The 24,006-nt window shown below is 36.3% G+C and overlaps 2 protein-coding genes across 3 annotated transcripts; one reads left to right on the top strand and one right to left on the bottom strand.

The window, feature by feature from the left end:
* Positions 1-816: 816 nt before the first annotated feature.
* On the bottom strand, positions 817-3,682 carry LOC121786370 (protein TILLER ANGLE CONTROL 1-like). Of its 2 annotated transcripts, none has more exons than XM_042184987.1 (5): positions 3,617-3,682; positions 3,478-3,514; positions 2,918-3,405; positions 1,984-2,116; positions 817-1,029 (listed from the first exon to the last, which is right to left on the bottom strand). In XM_042184987.1, the coding sequence occupies exons 1-5, from the start codon at positions 3,620-3,622 to the stop codon at positions 1,025-1,027; spliced, it is 669 nt and encodes a 222-aa protein (XP_042040921.1). In that variant the 5' UTR covers positions 3,623-3,682; the 3' UTR covers positions 817-1,024. The 2 variants fall into 2 exon arrangements, with proteins under 2 accessions (XP_042040921.1, XP_042040920.1); XM_042184986.1 differs by having other exon boundaries at positions 2,918-3,423; positions 3,617-3,663.
* Positions 3,683-19,958: 16,276 nt separating this feature from the next.
* Positions 19,959-21,735, top strand: LOC121787577 (AAA-ATPase At2g46620-like). The gene has a single exon (XM_042186352.1). It carries the CDS (start codon positions 20,093-20,095, stop codon positions 21,500-21,502), a length of 1,410 nt encoding a protein of 469 aa, XP_042042286.1. The 5' UTR covers positions 19,959-20,092; the 3' UTR covers positions 21,503-21,735.
* Positions 21,736-24,006: the final 2,271 nt, after the last annotated feature.

The following is a 24,006-nucleotide window of genomic DNA, read 5'->3' as shown; positions in this document are numbered from 1 at the left end:
ATGTATGTGTATGAATCCCAAAGATATTACAATTTGGGAAAGTACCTTGTCACTCAAATTGTGTGATGATCATGTTGAATTTGTTTAGATATTCATACACCAGTGTACCCCTTTTGAATCATATGAAACTTTGTTCGTGGTTGATTTATGGTACATCTCCACCTAAATCCATAGATGGACTTGGACAAATGTGCGTACTACACTCATTGTCTTCCAGTCTAGCAACTCCTACTCATCTTAATTCATCTTATCGGACTTTTTTTTGGTGGACCGTCATAGATTTTATCGTGTAAATTAGGTTGAAAAATAAGGTTTAATCATGTAATATCAGGTTTTAATAATTTAATATCATGTTCGAGTTGTTATCGTGTCGTGTCAACCCATATTATATCATGTCGTTAACGAGTTCGTGTCGGATGCAGGTCGTGTTCGGGTTTGAAGGTAGCAGGTCACCTCGTGTTCGGGCTTACAGTTCCCTTAACATGCAAGGTTTAAGTTAGACCTTATTGGATTGGGTCGTTATCGGATTGTCCGCACAATTTGTCACCTCTAGCAATCCTTTATCTACATTTTTTTAGAAACCAAACTCTTATCCTTTAAAATTTTCTATATAAATCTTTCAGTTTACTGTGATTGCTCTTACCGAACCAGAAGTTCTTGTTACCCGTTGTTGGGAAAAACACACACACAATTTGAGTTTTATTGGAAATGCAGTTTAATTGATTTGATTATATCTACCTATATGTGTATGTGTTTGAAATCAATGTGTTGATGAGTAAATTAAAAATGCAAGAATGAGAAAGAAAACACTGAAACTTGGGCAACCCAACTTCAATAATAGCACAGTCCAAACAAGGAATCAAATTCATATATTACACATAATACTCACACACTTCAACCTCAAACAATTATATACTTATCATTTAAGAAAACAAACCGTTACATTTAATGAAAAGAAAGCCAAGAAATCTTCAAATTATAGATGGCCTCACCTTGTCTCAGACATACATCATTCTTGAAAGAATCATTCTGCAATAAAATATCATTCATCATTCATACAATTAATACATGCATGAAATCTATGAATGGTGACTAATCATCTTTCGTAAATTTCAGGGACATAAATGATTGAAAATATGTACTTTTGATCCAAAAAAGAGGACCACGTCTATCAGTTCTCAATATCGACAAATAAAAAGATAGATCAAACCATGTGGTTTCTGATCCAAGAAAGATACTACTATAGATATTTATTGTTGGTATAGCTAGGGACTTGAGTTGGATATTTTATCTTACAGGGAGATATTTACGTTTAGTTGACATGTGAAAGAGTTATACACTTTCAATGGGTAACAAGTCATATGTGAATATCTCAACATCTCAACAGATACTGGTTATATTCTACGTCATAGTCCATTATGAAAGAAGAACGTTGGGTGTAGATGGATTTCTTGTTCCACTACTTCCAACGCTCTATTTTAGTTAAGGAATATTCACTATGTAAATCGCGAAGTATAGTCAAATTCCAATTTCATAAGGTGTAAAAAACAATATTAAAGTGCAAAGTTTCAATTTTCTTGATCGTCTCCTTTGTGTATAAAACAATGTCGTTGGTGATGCTCAAACGATGTTTTTTCAGTTAAAATAAGAAAAGAAAATTGAAAGAAAGTAAAGAAATAATATTAGTTTTAATGAAACAGTAACATCACCAAAAGACATTGTTTTATACACAAACGTGATAGCTAAAAAAATTGAAATTTTGTTTTCAAATTTTATAGACCGACCAGAATTTGACCAAACCTTGTTATTAAAATTATTTTAATTTGGAAATAATAATCATAATATTTTCAGTTTTATAAGTGATTCTACTAGTAGTATCATTATGATTTATGAATTATCACAAAAACTTGTTACAGCATAAGTATCAACAAGTTTAGATGGTAGAAATTAAAAGTCGCCAAATCTGTAAAACAGAAAACAAACCTTGAGTTGGAAGAAGCGCAGCACAATCGTCAACAACGCGACTCTTACTATTATAATCATTCAAAGCAGCGACTTTAGGATTGATGGGTCCCACGTCAGGATGGATCTTTCTTCTCATCATTCTTCGCATCACCTAATTTACATGCCATTATTTATGAGTAATTAATTAAAAGCAACCAATGAGGTTGATGATTAATTTAATGTTTACATAAGTCCTACCAAATCTTATGTGCATTTTAAAGTTATTTATAAGAGTGAAATACGAGATACAATAGACAGTTTGGGATAAGGGTTTAGGGGTATTAGAAATATTAAAAAAAATCCTTATTTTTTTAAAATTTAATTCAAAGAGTTGATCTCATATCACGCTCGAACACAGAGAAAATGAATCTTAGTTAGCAACCTTAATTATTACCGCTAATCATCTTACTAATCACATAACCGTCCAACAAAAAAATGAGAGCGCATGAGAAAATATATTTTTTAGAAGATTCGGATAACATTAATAAAGAATTTTATATACAATTTACATAATATTTAGAAAAAATAAAAAAATTATAATAAAAGAAGTTTTGTAAGAGCTCAAGTCGCTTGAGCACCTCACTTGTGGCCACACTGCTGCTGAAGTCCAAATTTTTTAATATCAACCGAAAATGTTTTGATCGTTCCTCAATTTGAAGAATCTTCTTAAGAAGAAGATGTCATTATTTAAGGTTTATTTAAACAATTCACATTAGGAAATTAAAATCTTATCCTCATTACATTATAAAAACATAACTCTATAAAACTACAATTTTACGCCTCATTAATGTAAAAATAAAAAAAAAAGCATACTAATTCAATCAGACTCCAAACTATTTCCACTTAAAATATACCCAACATAAAGATTATTATGTTCTGGATTCGTCACCAATAATAGTAGTAGAAAACTCACTTTATTGAGTTTTTGGATGGGGCGATGACCGTCCTTGGCAGTGAGCTTCCCGGCCGGCGACGGTGCGCACTTGCGACTCGACTTCTCCCCGACTAAATCCGGCTTTTCAAACTTCGGATTCCCGCCAATAGCGCGATCATCCTTTCCCGAATCGACTACAAACAAATCCGCAAGAGTAGTCCTCTCCTTCTTCTTCATCATCACATATTCAAACCCAAACTGCTCCTCATTTTCCTCCGTCTCCGCAATTTCCCCCTCGTTGAACTCGCAAGCCACGAGCACCAAAGGCTCGTCGTCGCCATCCTCGTCTTTGACGGAGTCCGCCTCATCGAAAAAGTAATCGCTCTTAATTTCTTGATTTTCATAGCCGAATGTTCCGATCGCCAGAATCCCCCCTCTCCACCCCTCGAAGACGTCGTCGCATTTGTTCTCGGCCGGAAAATGCTCGTCCGCGGCGGCATTGTCGCCGTGTTTCTTCGCATTCTCCGCTGCATGAACGATGAATTCTACATTTGATTATAAAGGAAACAAGTTTGATTGGAAAAGAAGGGATTTGTTACCTTTGTTATTGAACTTGCGGTGAACCCAGTTGAAGATCTATACATAAACATAGGAAACAAAGGAAAAGGCATAGAAAAAATGAAAAACATGATCAAAAATAATAAGAAGATGGATGTTAGAATTTAATTAGAAACTTGCCTTCATTTTGTTTTTCTTGTTGGTGAGTGATGAAAGCTGAGAGTGGGAAGTTTAGTGGCAATTGAGAGAGAGTAATCCTAATAAAAGTGGTGGATTCAAATATAATTTTTTTTAAACAAATAAGTGGCGAATTTACAATAAACATAATAATAAAATAACTAATTGACATAAAACTGAAGTAAGAAATTTTTTAATTAACTTTTTAATAGATATAATAATAATAATAATAATAATAATAATAATAATAATAATAATAATAATAATAATAATAATAATAATAATAATATAATCAATCATTTTAAAAGTTACATTAAAATTTGCTTAATAAGTTATTAATCGAGTACATAATAGTAATCATTACATTAACATTTTTATTATTATGATTCATACTATTAATAAGGAAAATTGACGAAAAAATCGTGAAGTTTTGTAAAACTATCATCGTAATATTGTGTACTTTCTATATCGGATTGACATACATGTAAGTACCAAAAGTAGTGAATTGACGTATAGAATTCAATCAAAATAATGCAACAAATAGCTATTTCTATCTATCATATTTACATGTTTAACACACAATATTTGTTATGAATCTATTTTTATACTCTCGTCTTGGTTTTCCGCTGCATATCGTTAGAGGATAACTAAAATTTTTAACATCGACAGTAAAAAATTAGGCTTTCTTGGCAGTTAGACGGCGCAACCCCCAAAATTCGGTTTTCGATAGGAGGTTCTAACTAAATGCCACGTTTCTATAGCTAGGTGGGTCACTAGTTTGGCCTCCTCTTGGAAGACTCTCATTGGCTGCTCTCTCTGGCTTTTTCGATGCCCAAACAACTGATTTGCCCTAACCCCTTTAATTCCTCTCTTTTAATAAATATATTTGGTACGAATAATTATGGAATAGAACCCCTAATTAGGGCTGGGTCGATATATCGTATCGAAAACGTTGTATCATGTATCGTATCGAAAATATCGATATGAAAGAATTTCATATCGTTATCGTAGCGAAAGTTTCAATATCGAATTTCGATATATCGAACTTTCGATATTCGATATATCAAAACTTTCGATGCGGATAATATCAATATTATTACCGTATCGATATTTCGATATATCGTACCGAAATTCGATATATCGTTCAGAACGATATATCAAAGTTCGATACGATATATCCAAATATCGTACCATTTCAAATACCTGTATATCGAAAAATATAATTTCAAAACTGAAAAATAACACAAAAATTAATAAAACTTCAACACAATAAAATGAACATATATATTTTCTAAATATATTAATGAATTACATGAATATATATATATATACAATCATATATATATATATATATATATATGATTTTAAACTTCAATATGTATTGAATTTCAATATGTTTCGATATATACTGTATATATCGATAATTCAATATGTATTGATTTTTGATATATCATATATTCGATATAAAACGATATATCGTGATATAAGGAAATTCATATCGTTATCGTATCGAAAACTTATGATACGATATTGTATCGTATCGAAAATTCGATAATTTTTTGATATTTTTCAATATGATACGAGCGATATATCACTTTTTCGATATTTTTCCCCAGCCCCCCCCCCCCCCCCCCCCCCTAATCTAAGACAAAAACACACTCCCAACACAAACCAATCCTATCTATATATCATAATCTCATTCCTACTTAGTCAAATGAAGTGATATTTAAAGCTAACCCCATGTTAAAAAGATTGTTATTTAGTCAATTTTTCGTTAGGTTTAGGCATATTTCCAAACTTAGTTTATAGATATTGCTCATTAATTGGTAGAGTTCTATTATTATGACCGAATTATCAAAGTATATGTTACAAACCATGCTCAAGAGAAATTACCCATTAAGATATTAGGTCCTAGTCGACTTAATTCACGCGATCAATCAGATTAGTCGAAAGCCATGTGACAAACACAAGGTGGATGATCTGAATCACCTAACAATTATATTGTAAATATAATTTCATAGCCACTATCAATGTTTTCTCTGCATCCTCCGATGGTCTGATGTAAAAAATAATAATTTTCCATTAATGGAAAAAGTAATTTAAGAGTATAAAATGATATAATGTCAATATTTCATTTTATTTAGAACAAAAACTATAGATGAATATAGGTCTTAATTAGTTAGTTATAGTATATATAGAAAGAATACAATAAGATGGGACATGAAATCCAGGTCTACATGGGCCATGTGTTACAGCATATGATGTTTGAACTGTGTGTTGCTTTGGATTCTTACAAAAGCTAAATCATGAGATTATATGTGGACTGCGATGGCTGAGAGAAATTCCAACTTTTTTGTGGATAATAATGGTGTCATTTTACGGGGCTAGGTACATACCCCTTTTATCGAAAGGTACATGCTACGTGAAGGGGACATCAACAAAATCCGAATGGAGTTTAATTTTAAAAACAATTGGTGTTACGATGAAGAATTCACTTGGTATTTAAGTTGATCCCTTTTTATTTTAATGTATGATAACTCACTTGTAAATATCCGAACATTATCATCCATTTCAGATCGAGCATGAGGCATTCGCTGATACAATGTATACAAGTTGAATTTGTTCCCTAGTGATTGGCTTTCTCTAATACATTTTACTCCTTTATATAAGGTGTTTTGCTACCTATATATGGAAAGGTTGTATTTTCATTTTACTATTATTTTTACCAACTAATTTATTTTCTTCTTTTTACTAAAGTTTGTCAAATTGTACTCCCTTCAACGAGTAAAAAGAGTTTTACTTTCTTCCGCTACATGTTTTAAGAAATGTGAAATTTTGGATCAGTCGAATGCTAATCTTATTTTTATATATTAGTTTATACTAATAAAATACGATAGGGACTATTTATTATTTTATATGAAAAGTAAATAAGATTTCTATTGGAGGACATATATATATTGTTAGCTATGTTAGGATTCGCACACACAAGGCTTTCACACACTCAATAAGATCACACACACACTCACTGTTGTATGAGATCACACAATGCAGAAAACACACACACTCACACTTTGAGTATTGAAGATGATAATCTTGGAGAGAAAACTGGAAAACTCTTTATTGATTAAACTCTACTCTACACTACATACACGGTGAGCTATTTAAAGCTCTATAATCAAGTAGCAACTGCTACTAACTAACTACAAGAAGAATCAAGAAAGCAAGAAGAATAACCGCTATATCTCAGCTAACTAACTGCTGCTTCAACGGCTAGTTCGGCTAGGTTGCTTCTACCTTCTCGGTTCAAGACCGAACTCCTTCCTCGGTTCAAGACCGAACTCCTTCCTCGGCTTACAACCGAACTCCTTCTCGGCTTACAACCGAACTCTTCCTTCTCGGCCCATTCCAGCTCAACGCCGAGCTTCCTTACCGAGCTTCCTTACCGAGCTTCCTTACCGCTGAGCTTACCGACTTCTGCCTTCGTCTTCTTCTCGGCTAGTTCCAGGCTAGTTCCAGCTCGGTAAGCCGAGCTTACCGAACTCCTTTCTAGCCGAGCTTCTTCCAACTGAAATGAGCACTCCATTATTACAATTCTCCACCTGATGGCTCATCTCAGTTCTTGCACAAACACTGATCAATTTCTTGCAATGATCAAACTTGTCTCTACCTAGAGACTTTGTTAGCATGTCAGCCGGATTGTGCAAGGTGTTAATCTTAATCACCTTCACTCTCCCCTTTTCAATCTCATCTCTAATGAAATGCAACTTTATGTCTATGTGCTTGCTCCTTTCATGAAAACCCGGATGTTTAGCCAAGCACATAGCTGAGCTGCTGTCACAATGAATCACCATTGTCTTTTGGTCAAAACCGAAGTCAGAAATCACTCCCTGAATCCAAAAACTCTCCTGTACAGCTGCAGTGAGAGCTATATACTCTGATTCTGTTGTTGAGAGAGCAACAACACTTTGCAACCCTGACTTCCAGCTGATTACAGTTCCAAACATGGTGAAAAGATAACCTGTTTGGGACTTTCTGTTGTCCAGGTTTGCAGCATAGTCTGCATCACAATAGCCCTGCACAACCTCCTCAGATTCACCTTCCCAGCCATTGAACACAATCCCCCAGTCCTTAGTTGACTTCATGTACCTCAATATCCACTTAAGAGCATTCCAATGCTCCTTCCCCGGGTCTGCCATGTATCTGCTAGTCACTGAGATAGCATGAGCCAAATCTGGTCTTGTACAAATCATAGTGTACATAACACTTCCAACCACACTAGCATAAGGGATAGCCTCCATCTCATCAGCCTCTTGCTTAGTTTTAGGGGCTTGTTCCTTTGATAGCTTAAAACTCTGGGACAGAGGAGTTGATGCAGCTTTTGCATTTTCCATTTTGAATCTCTGCAAAACTTTCTCAATATAGTCAGTTTGCAGCATCCACAGCTTCTTGCAGCCTCTATCTCTCTGAATATGTATGCCTAGGATCTTCCTTGACTCTCCTAGATCCTTCATTTCAAAGCTTGACTTCAGATCTTGTTTAACTTTCTGAATTTCTGTCATAGAAGGCCCTGCAAGTAGCATATCATCCACATAGAGTAATAGGTAGGCAACGGGAGTCCTGCCTGCCTTCTTGATGTAGATGCAATCATCATATTCTGACTTGGAGAAGCCAATCTTCTTCATCTGTGCATCAAACTTCTTATTCCACTGTCTAGGACTTTGCTTAAGTCCATAAAGACTTTTCTGTAACAGGCACACCTTGCCTTCTTCTCCAATCTTCACATAGCCCTCTGGCTGTTCCATGAAGATAGTTTCTTCTAGATCTCCATTGAGGAAGGCTGTCTTCACATCAAGCTGTTGTAGCTCCCAGTCAAGCTGATTCACCACAGCCAATAGAATCCTAATCGAAGTGTGCTTCACAACAGGTGCAAACACTTCATTGAAATCGATTCCCTCCTGCTGTGTAAAGCCTCTAGCCACCAGCCTTGCCTTGAACCTGATTCTGTCTTTATCAGTGGTTTCTACCTTCTTTTTAAACAACCACTTGCAACTGATCAGCTTCCTCTCCTTTCCATCTGTATTCAGCTTGGATTTGTCCACCAAAATCCATGTTTTGTTCTTGAGTAAAGACTCTATTTCCTCATTCATGGCTTCAATCCATCTTTCTCTATCTTTACTCTGCATAGCTTCTTTATATGTGAGTGGATCTGCACCATCAATACCTTCAGCTGCACACAGAGCATAATACACAACATCAGAGAACTTTGTTGGTGGCCTTGTTTCTCTTCTAACTCTGTCCCTTGCAAGCTGATAGTCTCTGATAGAGTCTGATATAGACTCACCAGCCTGGTTGCCCTGAGTTGGAGCCTCTTCTTTATCTGAATCAGACTCACTCCCTGAGTCAATAACTCCACCTGCTCCTAGGCCAACCCCCACAGGCTCCACCTTGAAGAAATCACCCTCATCTTCATTGGAGTCCGGCTTATCTTTCAGGAATGGCATCTGATCCTCCAAGAACACCACATCCCTACTCACCAAGACCTTCTGCTTACCGGGCTCAATACACCAGAGCCTATACCCCTTAACACCCCTCTGATACCCCAGCAAGATACATTTCAGAGCCCTAGCTTCAAGCTTACTTTGCCTAGTATGAGCATAGGCCACGCACCCAAACACCTTGTATTTTGAGTAGTCACTATGAGCTCCATACCACATGTAATCAGGAGTTTCAGATTTCAGGGCAGTAGATGGGCATTTATTGATGAGATAGGCTGCTGTATACACAGCCTCACCCCAGAATCTGCTGCTCAAACCAGACCCAAGAAGTAGGCACCTCACCCTCTCTAGGATTGTCCTATTCATCCTTTCCACAACACCATTTTGCTGAGGATTACCAGGAACAGTCCGGTGCCTCTTCATACCCTTCTCTTTACAAAACAGATCAAACTCAGCAGACAAGAACTCTAGGCCATTGTCTGTCCTTAAGCATTTAACACTTCTACCCTTCTCTAGCTCAACCTCCTTACACCATATCTTGAACTTTGTGAGTGTTTCAGATTTTTCTTTAAGAATATATACCCACAACTTTCTTGTATAGTCATCAATGATAGCTAGATAATACTTTCCTCCACCAATTGAACACACCGGTGAAGGCCCCCAAAGATCACTATGTATGTAGTCTAAAGGGGCTGTAGAAGAGTGAATACCTGTAGGATAGGGTGCCTTCTTAGCCTTTCCAAGTATACATTGCTCACAGGGGTCCATCTTGTTGAAATCTCCAGAGATCAGACCCTTCTTGATGAGTTCTTTCAAGCTTCCTTCGGCTGGGTGGCCCAATCTCTTGTGCCATAGCATTATGGAATCATCTGACACTGCATTGCTTTCTCCATCAACAGCCTTAGCCTTCAGATAATAGAGAATATGCTCTCTGTCAGCCTCCATCATCACTGCATCTCCAGATTTCACAAACAATTTTCCTTGACTCATCAATATGGTGAACCCTTTCTGCTCCAGCATTCCCAATGAAATGAGGTTCCTCTTTACTTCTGGAATATACCTCACCCCAGTTAGGATCTTTATAGAGCCATCTTGTAGGCTTAGCTTTACCTTCCCTATTCCTTTGATCTGACAAATGTGGTTATTACCAAGAACAACCGTACCCGATGCTTCTTGAAGATCATGAAACCAGCTTCTATTGGGGCACATATGGAAGCTGCACCCCGAGTCCATTATCCACCTATGACTGACCCCACTATCACTGATATTCATGAGTTGAGCCGGGGGATCAGCACTCTCCACACAATCAGATTGATTGTGTCCCTCTGAGGCCATCTTTCTCTTCCATGCATGACAATCTTTCTTCAAATGTCCAGGTTTCTTGCACCAATAGCAAGCTCTGGTTTCCTTCTGAGCATCTGAACTTGAGGGTTTAGGGCCCTCAAACTTCTTCTTGAAGTTCTGCTTCTTGAACTTCTTCACATTCAAGGCCTCTGCAGCTTGAACATTGGAGCTTGCAGAGCCTCTGTTGGCTGTCTTCTGGAGTTCTTTGGCCATCAAGGCTGAATAGACTTCTGCATAGGTGATAGGTTTATCTCTTCCATAGATAATTGCATCACTTAGCTGGTCATACGAGCTAGGCAAGGCATTCAATGTGAGAATGGCCTTATCCTCATCTGAGATCTTGACATCAACAGATCCCAGGTCATCAATGATCTTGTTGAACTCCTCTAGCTGCTCAATGATGGACCTATCTCCAGAAAAACTATAGGCATACAGCCTCTTCTTGAGATACAGCCGGTTAGCCAAGGATTTGGCCAAGTAAACTTCATCTAACTTGTCCAAGATCTCCACCGCAGTCTTGGCTTCTTGAACTTCCCTCAAGACCTTATCTCCAAGGCACAGAATCACTGCAGAATGTGCCTTGAGCTGCATTTCCTCCATCTTTGCCTGAGCTTTTTCATCAAGCACTGGAGCCTTTCCTTTCTCCTCTGGTTTTGCAAGAACTGCCGCCAAGCCTTGTTGAATTAAAACCGCCTTCATCTTCATCTTCCACAGGCCATAATCATTCTTGCCTGTGAACTTTTCTGCATCAAGCCTTGCTGCCATCTCTGAAACCGTTTGATCCTCTGCAAATCAGTTTCAATATCCCTTTCCCACAGACGGCGTCACTTGTTAGGATTCGCACACACAAGGCTTTCACACACTCAATAAGATCACACACACACTCACTGTTGTATGAGATCACACAATGCAGAAAACACACACACTCACACTTTGAGTATTGAAGATGATAATCTTGGAGAGAAAACTGGAAAACTCTTTATTGATTAAACTCTACTCTACACTACATACACGGTGAGCTATTTAAAGCTCTATAATCAAGTAGCAACTGCTACTAACTAACTACAAGAAGAATCAAGAAAGCAAGAAGAATAACCGTTATATCTCAGCTAACTAACTGCTGCTTCAACGGCTAGTTCGGCTAGGTTGCTTCTACCTTCTCGGTTCAAGACCGAACTCCTTCCTCGGCTTACAACCGAACTCCTTCTCGGCTTACAACCGAACTCTTCCTTCTCGGCCCATTCCAGCTCAACGCCGAGCTTCCTTACCGAGCTTCCTTACCGCTGAGCTTACCGACTTCTGCCTTCGTCTTCTTCTCGGCTAGTTCCAGGCTAGTTCCAGCTCGGTAAGCCGAGCTTACCGAACTCCTTTCTAGCCGAGCTTCTTCCAACTGAAATGAGCACTCCATTATTACAGTTAGCTATATTGTTAATTGAGTTAATTGTAGATAATTTGGGAGTTAATGGTCATGTGTTTCTATAGTGATATAAATAACCAACGAGCTTTGTAACTTGTATTACTTGCTATTAATAATGTATCTGTGTCTTTTTTTCTCTTTATATGGATATATAGTGAAGCTTAGAACCAAATAAAAAAAATAAGATAAATATTTCTACTATGAATCTTCATTGGACTTGGCCCATTCGAGTTAGTTATGAATCTTCAATAATAAAATTCCAATACCCTTAACTTTTGATCATCTTAATTACAATAAACTTTTCATAATTTTCGTTACAAAATTCCAACGAGCATTAATTTTTATTTATTAGACTCAAATGGGCTTTACAGTCATGGAATCAGTCGTACGATTTTGTTTTAAAAAATTGCAGCCCGTGTAAGATTACTATTTATTAGGGAATATAGTCATTTAAATTACAAAATTTAGCTAAATTTTAGGTAGTCTCGTTAGGTTTGAAAGTTAAATGTTACTCCAGTATTAAATTGCGAAGTTTTTAAAAAAAATCGTCCATTTTATATATATAAAAAATTTATGTCTTTTAATTATTTTCATAACAACAATTACAAAAAAATGGATTATCGATGGAATTACCGACTGCTGGCATTCTCTTAGTAATTATAGATGGAAAACAGTGTCACCTACAGAATGCATATAGCCCACATCTAAAAATTACCGATGGTTTTTCCGTCAGTAACATTGTTTACCGATGGAAAAACAGGAATTACCGACAAAAATTCTCGTCGAGAAAATTGTTATTTTGGTAGCGGTTGCTTCGTTAAAATAAGGAAGGAAGGAAAGGAAAATTGTGGAAATTTGAACGTGTAACTAATAATTTATTGACTGAAGTAAAAGCATCTTACCGGCTAAGTTAAGTTACAGCGTCGAGAATCTCTAAGGGAAATACAAGCCTCTAAGGGAAATACAAGCCTCACAAATGGTTTCAATAATTGAAAGAGTGAGCCCGACATGTTAGGCATGGCAGGTAACCGGCAACTTATCCCTATCTATTGGAACACTATCGATTGTGCACTCAACATATATTCATTGCCAAACATATTTATACTTCTACACCTATATAACACCAAGACTAGATATTTTCAATAAAGAATAATTTTAAAAGCTTAGTTAACAGGATAAGAAGAAAAAAAATCATATTTGAAATATTTTCATTTTATATTTATTTAACGTACTTAGAATTTTAATTTGTAAGTTTGGGCCAAAATTTCCAAGTCCAATAGATAAAGGCCCGGTCTATAATTTTATTCAACATTGTAAATAGTAGGACAAGTAATTTTTCAGGTTTCGGGCTAGCCCAATGGCTACTCAGCTTACTAACGATAAAATTAATATTTGATAGCTTAATCATATGTATTAGATGTAAAATATTTAATTATAATAATTTTTATATGCTTTAACTCAAACATATTAAATAAAAATATAAGATTTGTTTAAATCAAATAAAATATAAATATATATTAATTGAGAAATTTGAAGCATGTTTCAAAAATTAAAATAATGTTTACAATAAATTTGAATTTATTAAATTATTTATCTCTTACTATTATGTTAACAAAAAAAGTAACACATATATATACTACTTAATATAAAATCAGAGGTTATTCTTTCTTTAGTTATTTAAATTATAAAAGTTATGAAGTATACATATGGAAAAATAGACAATAGTTGCACATAGGTCCAATCCACTGGGTCAGCCCATCAATTTTTGGACCAATTTTACTCAAATTACAGGTCAATCGGGTTATAAATTTATCGAGCTGAAAATCTCTCACTACAACTCTTTAAATCTAGTACAAATTGCGTTTTGTACTAACATCCTACGTCCTACCACCTTTTTCTATCTCATTTTTATTACTTCAGTGACTATTTTCTTTTTGAGTGAACTACATAAAAAGTCCCTGACGTTTCCAAAAGTTTCGCTCTAAACCCCTAACAAAAAAAAATATCCCCAGAAGTGCCTAACCTTCAACCTAATCACGAATGGGGTTTTTTCAGACGAAAATACCCTTCAGCACTAAAAGGGCATTTCAGTCAAAGCGCAATTAATCTGCAGTGGCCACTTTGCAATGATGTGACGGCGCACGTCAGCCGTTAGGGGCGTCAGCAGCTGTTCAGTGGACTACTCATACAATTGCAACACGTGTTGAAGACTTCCTACGTGATTTAACAAAACAAGTTTCAAAAATTGCATACAGTTTCCGGCTCTAATCAGCATTATTGCCGGCTTATTTTCACTCCCGCTTAAAGTTATAACAAAAATGAGAGTTTACCGCCTTAAAACTGCAAACCATTGTTTTCATTTCTTCATTCTCCCTGCTCTCCATTGCATGAATGGCTCCTAAGAGGAAGCGAGCTGGGTCCTCAGGTGCTTCCACATCACGAAACTCTCGCCGTAAAAGGGAACCAATACCCCCGTGATCGCCACCACACCGACCACCACCGAGACATCCACCTGTGGTCATTGATGTGGAAGAAGAAACCTGGGATATCCGAGATCCTGATCTCGATTTTTCGTCCCAGAGGATGAATATAGTAAGTTAACTTTTAAACCTCGGTTTGTGATTTAGGGTGTACGAAATTGATTTTTTGTGAATATATATTTGATCAGCCGGATATTGATTTTGTGATTGAGGCTCCATAAATTGATTTTGTTGTGAATTTTGGTTTACTGTTTGGTGTGAGTTTTAAATGTGCGTTTATTGAGGCTCCATAATTGTCTTCTGAAGTAAGACCTGCACACTCGTCAGTCTTCATGGTCAATTTTGCCTTCAGATCTGCACATTCATCACTTTTGATGCGAAATTTGGCTTCAAGATCACCATGCACAATACTCTTCGATCGGAGTGGTTCTTCAAACCTGTCTCGTTCGAGCTTCATTCGTTGAAAGTAAGTGTCTTGGCTCGGCGATAGACCAGCATCAAACCAACGGAAGAATCTGCAATCGTCTTCCTTCCAGAATGGACACCGATAGTAACGTCGGCCTGGATTAGCCGACGTCCTAGACGTCACCAGCTCGGCCGCGACATCGTGAGTACAGAGAACAACCGGTGGACGACGACAATCCCAATTGAAACTTGAACCGAACGATTCCGTACTTGAAGAAGACATTGCAAGAGCGACCTGAATTGGAAATTCAAACCCAAACATATTCAAGTTAATTTATATGTCATTATTTATGAAAGTAATTTCACAAATAAAAATGGACCCCACAGCCAGCCGACCAAACATAACCCCACACATAACCCCTAAATTAAAAACGCACAGCGTCAGCTACGAAATCCAGCCACATTCAGCAAAAAAATAAGCCAAAATTGATCGCACTACAACAAACATCGCCATCTCATAGACAAATAAAATCCCAAAAACAAACCTCCACCCAGCCAAACAACCATAAACCCTAATTTGAATACACCCAAATTCCGTTGCAATAACAACCCAATAAAAATCACCAACCAACGGAGGAATTTCAGTGCGGCAGAATAAATTACATAAATTGGGCTCGTACAACTGATGGTTATATGGTAGAGTTCAAACGACGAATGAATCCCTTGTTGAACCCTTTTTGCGAGAAGGAAGTGAAGAGAGAGAAGGAAGATGAGAGATTATTTCACACTACACTCTTAACTGTAGACAAATGAACACGGTAGTCTGTGCACATCAACATTGAGTTGACCATTGTTGTCTGCAAAAGTAAATTATCAACGCAGAGCAGGACTGCTGCGACAGTGAATGGAATTGTCTTAAATGCCCTTCAAGGCAAAAGGGCCTTTTGGTCCGAAAAATGGCTACAAATATCTCATTCGTGATTAGGTTGAAGGTTAGGCACTTCTGGGGATATTTTTTTTTATTAGGGGTCTAGAGCGAAACTTTTGAAAACGTCAGGGACTTTTCATGTAGTTCACTCTTTCTTTTTTCATTAATATATTTTGTTACTTTTTCTTATTTTATTCAGCACACTAAAAATTTTCTAAAATCCCTTTTCATCCTCCATGTTTAATAATTATTCATGAAAGGGAGGGAATTCTACCGGCCACTACAAAGCAAAAAATGAATGGTGAAAATTGGGGCCACGTTGCAAATGTATGGAATGAAGTCCATTCAATATTTAAGATATCCAACGTTAAAATTATAACTTGCTTGTCTGGTGTGGTTGATCCAAAATTGTTTTATGGTAAAAGGCCCATGAGAATTAGTGGACTTGAATTGCAAATCGATTTTTTCATGGGCTCACCATATATTAATTAGAAATTCAAATAATTATATTTATATCTTAATAAGAGGATCCTTGATAATCATTTTTCGAACATTATTTCTTGTATGAATATAGTTCATCACACAAGGGTGGAGGCTAGAACATGTTGATGAAAATGGGTAATACTCCCAAACAGAGTCACAATCCCAAACACTAAGTATCTTTAGACTTTGTGTTTTTGTTATATTTTAATTTAATGAGGTACTCATTGTTTTTAATTGAACATGTGAGGGTAGTCATGGAAGGTTCAATGATATTAACAAACAAAGTAAGTGAAGTCCACATATCATTACTAACAATATCAGTGTGTCATGGCTTTCTGGAAGTTCCTCCAATCTAATTTTTGGTGTCGCCTAAGTTTAACCACATATAATGAGATGTTTGAGCATCAATCTCTAGTAGTATAATTTTAATGCCCGAAAGCATTTATTCTTCATCACACAATCGAATAATAAAACTTGCTTGGAGGGCTACCTTGTTATTAATATCTCAAATAGACCATGATATCACGTAAAATACGTAAATCTATAATTTTTTATTGAACATTTTGAACGAATCCTCTAACCAGATTAGGATTATATGAAGCACATCTTCGGGGCCTTGGAAACACCGATGAGAATATCTCTAACGCTCATAACAATAATACCAAGGACTACTGAATATCTTGCAATAGAACTGTTTGCTATTCTCTTGCTCTTCTTTGCACAATACATAACTATCATCTTCAATTCCAGCCACATCAATGATCAAGCTTCAAGCCTATACATAATTAATTCCTTATTTAATTGACTAGGAAAATGACAATTAAAAGTTCATTACACGGCTTCCACGCGCTATGTTAACCTAGCGATTAACAATTAAGTGGCCCAATTATATTAAAATATCTTAGCTAGTAGATGATAAACCAAGGCAGTTTAGTTAAATTATATATCAATTATTAATAAAAGAGTTAAGTTAATCCACACACGCTTAATTATCTTGTTCGCCAATATTATTTTCTTAGTCATTTTTAGTGGTTGTAAACTTGTAATTAATAATCAAAGAATCTTCTCCAACCTTTATTTTTTTTTAATAATTTGGAATAAATTAAATTCACCCAAATTTAATTCCACCGAATCTAATTAGCATTAGTACGAATAATGAATTTCAGTTATTAACACCTAATGCAATTGGTTTTTTTATTGCTGTAGCCACCATTATAGTTTTAAAGCAATTTGGTTGATAACTATTATTGATTGTTTCATTAATGTATTTATGATTAGATCTTATTGTTTTAATAAAAGAACTTCACCTAATTAAAGGATACATTATCATTAAGTAATTAACAAGTGTTAATTGAAGTCGATTGTTAGAGCATCCACAACCGTGCTCTTGCCAGCGGCACGGTTGTGGGCCCGGGCGGTACTATTCATGCCTGCTCTCTGGCAAGAGCACAACACCCACAACTGTGCTCTTCCGCAAGGACGAGCACAATTAATTTAAAATTTAATTAAACAATAACATTTCCATAATATTAAAACTCATTTAAAAACCACAATAAATATTACAAATGACAAATTAAATTAAACATTACATTAGTAAAATCCTAAAAATGAAAAATTACATAATTAAAATCCTAAAAATTAAAAATTACATAATTAAAATCCTAAAAATTAAAAAAACCACTACTCGTTGCCGAATTTCGCCCACATGTGGTTGATTAGGTCTTCTTGTAGTTGATTGTGGATTCGAGTATCGCGCATTGTGTGAATGTTGAATGTGTTGATAGTTTGTATAAGAATTATGAATGAGAGATGAATGAGAGATGAATTGATGTGATAAATGAGTGATGAATGTGTGTATTTATAGATGATTTTGGGGAAAAAAATAAAAAAAATCAGAAAAAACGGGAAAAAAACGGCCATATTTTTGGGATTTGGAAAATATTTTTTTTTTTATTTTTTAGCATTATTTATAATTAAATACCGATTTTTTTAAAAAAAAATAAAAAATGTTTAAACACAACGGCTATGCCGTTGACGAATGGGAGCGCGCCACGTGTGCGTCCGCTGGCACGGACGTGCTCGATACATCGAGCAGCGCCGTGCCAGCGGCGCGAGCGCAGCGGCGGCGGATGGCGTCCGTGCCAGCGGCGCGGACGGCGGTGGCGACGGACGCCACCGCTGCGCATACTCTAATATTACAAGTTTCATAATTACTCTATTTTGAGTCAATTATTGTCACTGATGACTTATTACGCGAATATAAAGATACATTATAAATTTCGTAATCCCAATACCATTAATTATCTTTAAAATTGATTAAATTAAAGTTGACATTTGCTCACACAGTCCCACTTGTCGAGAAATATAGGCCACAGCCCCCCAAGTCATATTTCCTTTTTCTACAATATTATAGTCCACTTTTCTTAAGTCATAGTATTTCCTTTTCCCCAATATTATAGTCCACTTTTCTTATCATAATGTGCATTAGTCATCTTTTCTTTTTTCCCTAATATTAAAGTTCACTTTTCTTATATATGTGCATTAAATTTCTACTTTTTGATTTACCATCTTTTTTGGGATTCTCATTTTTTTGTTTTGAATATCTAAATAAGGTCATAGTAGGGAAGGATTTATTTGTTTTGAATATATTTTCTTAATATGTATGGAAAAAGAAAGTGGACAATATTTATAAAGGGACATATGCTATTTTTACCTGTTAAAATAAATAAATACTTATCATTGAGATCTGTTGGCCATATTGTCCATAGGATACTCAAATTAATTTTAGCAATTAAAACAAAAATATATATTGCGAAATGAGGAAATTCTGGTTCTTATTGGCGATACATAAAATTAAATGAAAATGAAGAGATATATACTTGGGAATAGGTTGATTTCTCCTCTATTAAATGTTTACAAGAACTTTGTGTTTGATAATATTTTGGTTTTTATTAGTTTTGTGAATTAAGTAAGAAGAAAGGGTTGAAAGTTGGGATATACTAATATTTTCCTTAAATAGGTTGATTTCTCCTCCATTAGTGGTAGATATTAACAAGAACTTGTGTTTGATACTAATGTTTTTGTTTTTATTGCTTTTGTGGATTAAGAAAGAAATTGTTGTGAGTTTGAACTTAAATCTCATAGTAGTATTTAGAAAAGTATATATTCCATTTGATCAACATTAAAAGTCTCATTTTATCATTTTGATTTTTCGTAAATAAAAATTTCATCTCACATTTTATTAATAAATAAACAAATATTTTAAAGGTAATCATTTTTTCAAATATTAACTACTCTCCTAAATCAATTCGCTTCATGTTAAAAAAAAACTACTATGGTTCCAAAATCAAAATTACCAGTTAAATACAATCCAATCCAATTCAAATTTGACCCAAAAATTCCGAACTAACCACGCATAACCACTCCCAAATAATAGGAATTTAAGTCAAACAAATCTAATAGATAAAATTAATATCTAAGTTTATTGTGTTGAAGAGCAAGCCACAACCATTAGAATTTCGTAGGCACCTAAGCAAAACGACGCCACTTCATCGCCCATTGCCGTGCACTCTAAAATCATAATCCATATTTATTAATTAATTACATCATCACATTATATTATCTTGCTAATTTCTTAACTAAAACGTCTACTTAATAACGACAATTCGAAAATATTATTTTATTTGAAAAAAGTCGACTGCAGACCAACCTCCACTAAAAAATTAATAATAATAATAATAATAATAAATAAAAAGAATCCCTCAACTTTATTCCAAATTCCAAATAAAATTTGCGGCGCCTCTCTCTTCTCCTCTCTCGACTACTCTCACCATATATATATAAATCGTCTACGTTGAAATTTTCTTTTTCATAATTCATAAATTCATCTCAAATCCAGGAAAAGATTTTTCATTTCTGTGTATATCCATGTTTGTTGTGAATCTGTTGTTGCTATGCTTCTCAATTTTCCTGGTGCGGTGGTTTCTGCTTCGAACAGCTCTGATCTACGCCGTCAGGAAAGGGATTGACTGGATCGGCGACCGAGTTCACGTTCAACAGCACTTCAAAGTCCCCGAGTTGAACGATTCGACTCACCAGCGCAACCTCTTCTACCACCGCGTTTTGCTCTACCTCACCTCCCTCCCGTCGCTCGAAGACTCCGATTTCACCAACCTCTCCGCTGGCAAAAAATCAAACGACATCGTTTTGTCGCTCGACGACAATCAGACGATCCACGACGATTTCCTCGGCGCGAGAGTCTCGTGGCTGAATCGAGTTGAGAGAGACGGCGGAAGCCGGAGCTTCGTGCTGAGGATTAGGAAGAAGGATAAGCGGAGGATTCTGAAGCCGTATCTCCAGCACATCCACGCGGTTTCCGACGAAATTGAGGAAAGAGGGAACGAATTGAGGATTTACAACCACTGCGACGGGAGATGGAAGTCGGTTCTGTTCAATCACCCCTGCGATTTCGACGCGATTGTTCTCGATCCGGATCTGAAGGCGAAAATCCGGCACGATTTGGAGAATTTTCTGAAATCGAAGCAGTACTACCACAAGCTCGGCCGCGTTTGGAAGCGGAGCTATCTCCTCTACGGCCAATCCGGCACCGGAAAATCCAGCTTCATCGCCGCCGCGGCGAATCTCCTCAGCTACGACGTGTACTACCTCAGTCTCTCGCAAATCGCCGATGCGGAGGATCTGAACTCGCTCCTAATTCAAACCACGAGCAAGTCTCTGATCGTCGTCGAGGATCTCGATCGTTACGTTTCCGATTCTAGGCCTAATTCGCGGATGAGTTCATCCTGTTTGCTGAATTTCATGGACGGACTATTGAATTCGCAGGAGGAGAGGATTTCGATCTTCACGATGAACAGCAAGGACGGAATCGATCCGGCGCTGCTGCGGCCGGGGAGGATCGATATGCACATTCACTTCCCCCTGTGCGATTTCGCCTCTTTCAAAAACCTAGCGAGCAATTATCTCGGAGTGAAGGAGCACAAGCTGTTTCCTCAGGTGGAGGAGATTTTCCAGAGCGGCGCGGCGATGAGCGCGGCGGAGATCAGCGAGTTGATGTTGGTGAATCGCTCGTCGCCGAGCCGCGCGCTGAAATCAGTCATTTCCGCATTGCAATCGAGCGGTGGAAGGGCCGCCGCGGCACGGCCGAGCGTCAGTTCGGCGTCTTCGCCGGCGCCGCCGTGTGTGGTGGAGGAAGGCGGCGGCGGCGGCGCCTGGAAGGAAGCAATGCCTAAGGAATTCCGGAAATTGTATGGGCTGTTACGAATGAAGAGCTGCAGGAGAGTTGGGTCGTTCGATCAAGATGAAATTGAACGGTTATAGATGAGTCAAATAGACACAATATACAATTATTTTATTGAATAGAATTTTTTTTCCTTTTTTATTTTATATATTGAGTTAATAAATGAATGTAATTTGTGCATAAATTACCTTTTTTTCTTTAAATTTTTGTAGCGTTCGTGCAAGGGCTGGGCCACATTATTTTAATAGTGAAGATTCATTTCACATGATGAATTAAAATGTTGTGATGATTTGGAGGGCACTTACCTCATCATGCTGGATTTTTTGATTGTGTTACTTTTAAATGGTGTTGACATATATATTGCTCACTTTTTAGATTTGGATAATAAATGAAAATTCCAAATTCACTTTTGTTAACTTATATTGTTCTACGGTGGATCAAAGGATGGTACTCAAAATTTACTTTTTTTCGGGGCATAGTCTTTGCGGGTTGGTGTGTCAATAAAATTTCATTATAAGGAGTCACACCACTAAGAGCATCCATCGGCAGTGGCGGACTTCCCACAAAAACGTCCTTCCACGTCACTGCCACATCACTAGGACTTCCCGCAATAAAATTTTAAATTCACAATTATTCAATTTACGGAATTAAAATTTCGACACGAATACGAGGAGAATGCAAACATTTAATAAATAAAAAATAATAAAAAAAATAATCGGGACGTCCGCGCGGGACGTCCGCGACACGCCACAATGGCGGACTTCCCACTAGGACGTCGCGGGACATCCGAGGATATCCGACGTCCTCGCGGGACGTGTTTGTCCGCCTTCGTCGCTATAATGGCGGACGTCAGGTAGGACTTCCGCGACGTTCTACCGCGACGTCCGCCATTGCGGATGCTCTAACAATAAAGATGCTCTAAACTCAAAAATAAATGTATGACTTTTTCATGCACGAAGCGAGAGTTGTTTGTGGATAATTGTACGGTGGTTGTTTTTCGGTGTTACCCTAAGATGCTCCTTAGGTTGATTTATTGCATCCTTGGTGGCTGTTTTGGTAAGTCCACGCCCTTTGTTTCTTGTGTTGCTTGGTTGTGCCTTTGGTTATTTGCTTAGTCATATGTAGTTGTTGATTGACATTGCATTGTTGGTTGCTAGTTGTTACCCAATGCCTAGTTGTAAGGATGCCTAAATTATTTGTAATTGTTGTATTGTTTGTTGGATTTGTTGTTTACTTTTTTGAGTAATGTGTATGTTGCTAATTTTTCCGCTCGTCATTTTTTAGGCTTCTGACATTTGATTTTGTCGAGAAAAGTAAAAGGACTCTTTAAGCCTTTTGTACAAGATTGAAATGGTGAGAATTAAAGATGCATTGACTTTTTTTCAAGATTGAGAAGAACTATACAAAATACAATTGGACAAAGTGGTGCTCCTCCATATCATTTCAAATACTCCATAAAGAAATTTATCCTATATATATAAAAAAAAAGAAAAAGAAATTACAAAAAAAGCATATAGATAAAGATAATAAGTTTACGTGCGTGCATTGCCTATTCAAGAAAGGGAAGGGTGGCGAGGAAGCTGTTTGATGAGGCTATTCCACGTATTTAGTTGTTTGCTTTGTGAATTAAATATCCTTAGATTTAGTTTTTTTTTATACTAGTATCAACCCCGTGCGTTGCACGACCTATTGAATTTTCTCATACAAAATAGAAATATAATGTGCTCCTTGGGTAAATCAATGACAATAATTACGAAGCAATTTTGATTATGTTATTAATAATTCTTGGTAATGTACTAATGTTAAAAAATCAAAATAGATTTCCATATTATCTTGTAGATTTTTTTTAATAATGTTGAAATTTTGTTTTAATACTTGTGTTGAAATTAATTACATTTGTCATCAATCCATTTAATTACTAATCATATAACATTCAATAATATCACTAATAGAAAATCGATTAATAATAGAAATAAAAAAAATAATAAATCAGAATGCAACCAAGAAATAAAAATTTCAACCATATAGAATCCAAAATAATTTATGCTCATGTAGCTCTGCCCCATCGCCCCCCATCTATCTTCAAAAGCTTTCATCTTCTCCACTCATCGTCTCCAACACTTTCATCATCCTGCGTCGACACCATCTTTTCAACCAAGCTAGTTTCATATGTAGATAAGAACTTCAGACCAAAGTCAACTACAGACCCCATATTGCAATTTCGATAAATATTTTCGTTCGTGAATAATGTGAATACAACTTAGTGCTATATAATTTCATAAAATACTTACCAATTCCCGAATTTGGCAAGGTGAATACTTCCATGATTTCAACCTTTGATTGATAAAGTTATGATAGATTGTAAATCACTAAGAGAGATTAATTTCATTTCCATGGTTTCAACTATCCTCACTGGTAAGAACATAACAACAAATATTAGTAATATAATAATCACACTTAAAAAGAATGTATGGAATGGAGAAATATAAAAAGATGTTATTGATAAAGAGCAAGTATCATATTGAAAACAAATTCATTTTGCAGAAAATTCAGTGAGTAATGATATAGTGAATGATATATAGAC

The sequence above is a fragment of the Salvia splendens genome, chromosome 22, assembly GCF_004379255.2.
Source record: "Salvia splendens isolate huo1 chromosome 22, SspV2, whole genome shotgun sequence".
NCBI lineage: Eukaryota > Viridiplantae > Streptophyta > Magnoliopsida > Lamiales > Lamiaceae > Salvia > Salvia splendens.
The sequence above is the reverse complement of the archived record's forward strand: the minus strand, read 5'-3'. Positions and strand labels throughout refer to the sequence as shown.

Bases quoted from the DNA above. Each gene is read 5' to 3' on its own strand.
- LOC121787577 (XM_042186352.1), top strand. From the start codon at position 20,093: ATGTTTGTTGTGAATCTGTTGTTGCTATGCTTCTCAATTTTCCTGGTG.
- LOC121786370 (XM_042184986.1), bottom strand. The intron at 3,424-3,477 runs GTAACAAATCCC...AATCAAATGTAG, and splicing joins CCGCAAGTTCAATAACAAAG to AATTCATCGTTCATGCAGCG. The intron at 2,117-2,917 runs GTGAGTTTTCTA...CATGTAAATTAG, and splicing joins CCATCCAAAAACTCAATAAA to GTGATGCGAAGAATGATGAG.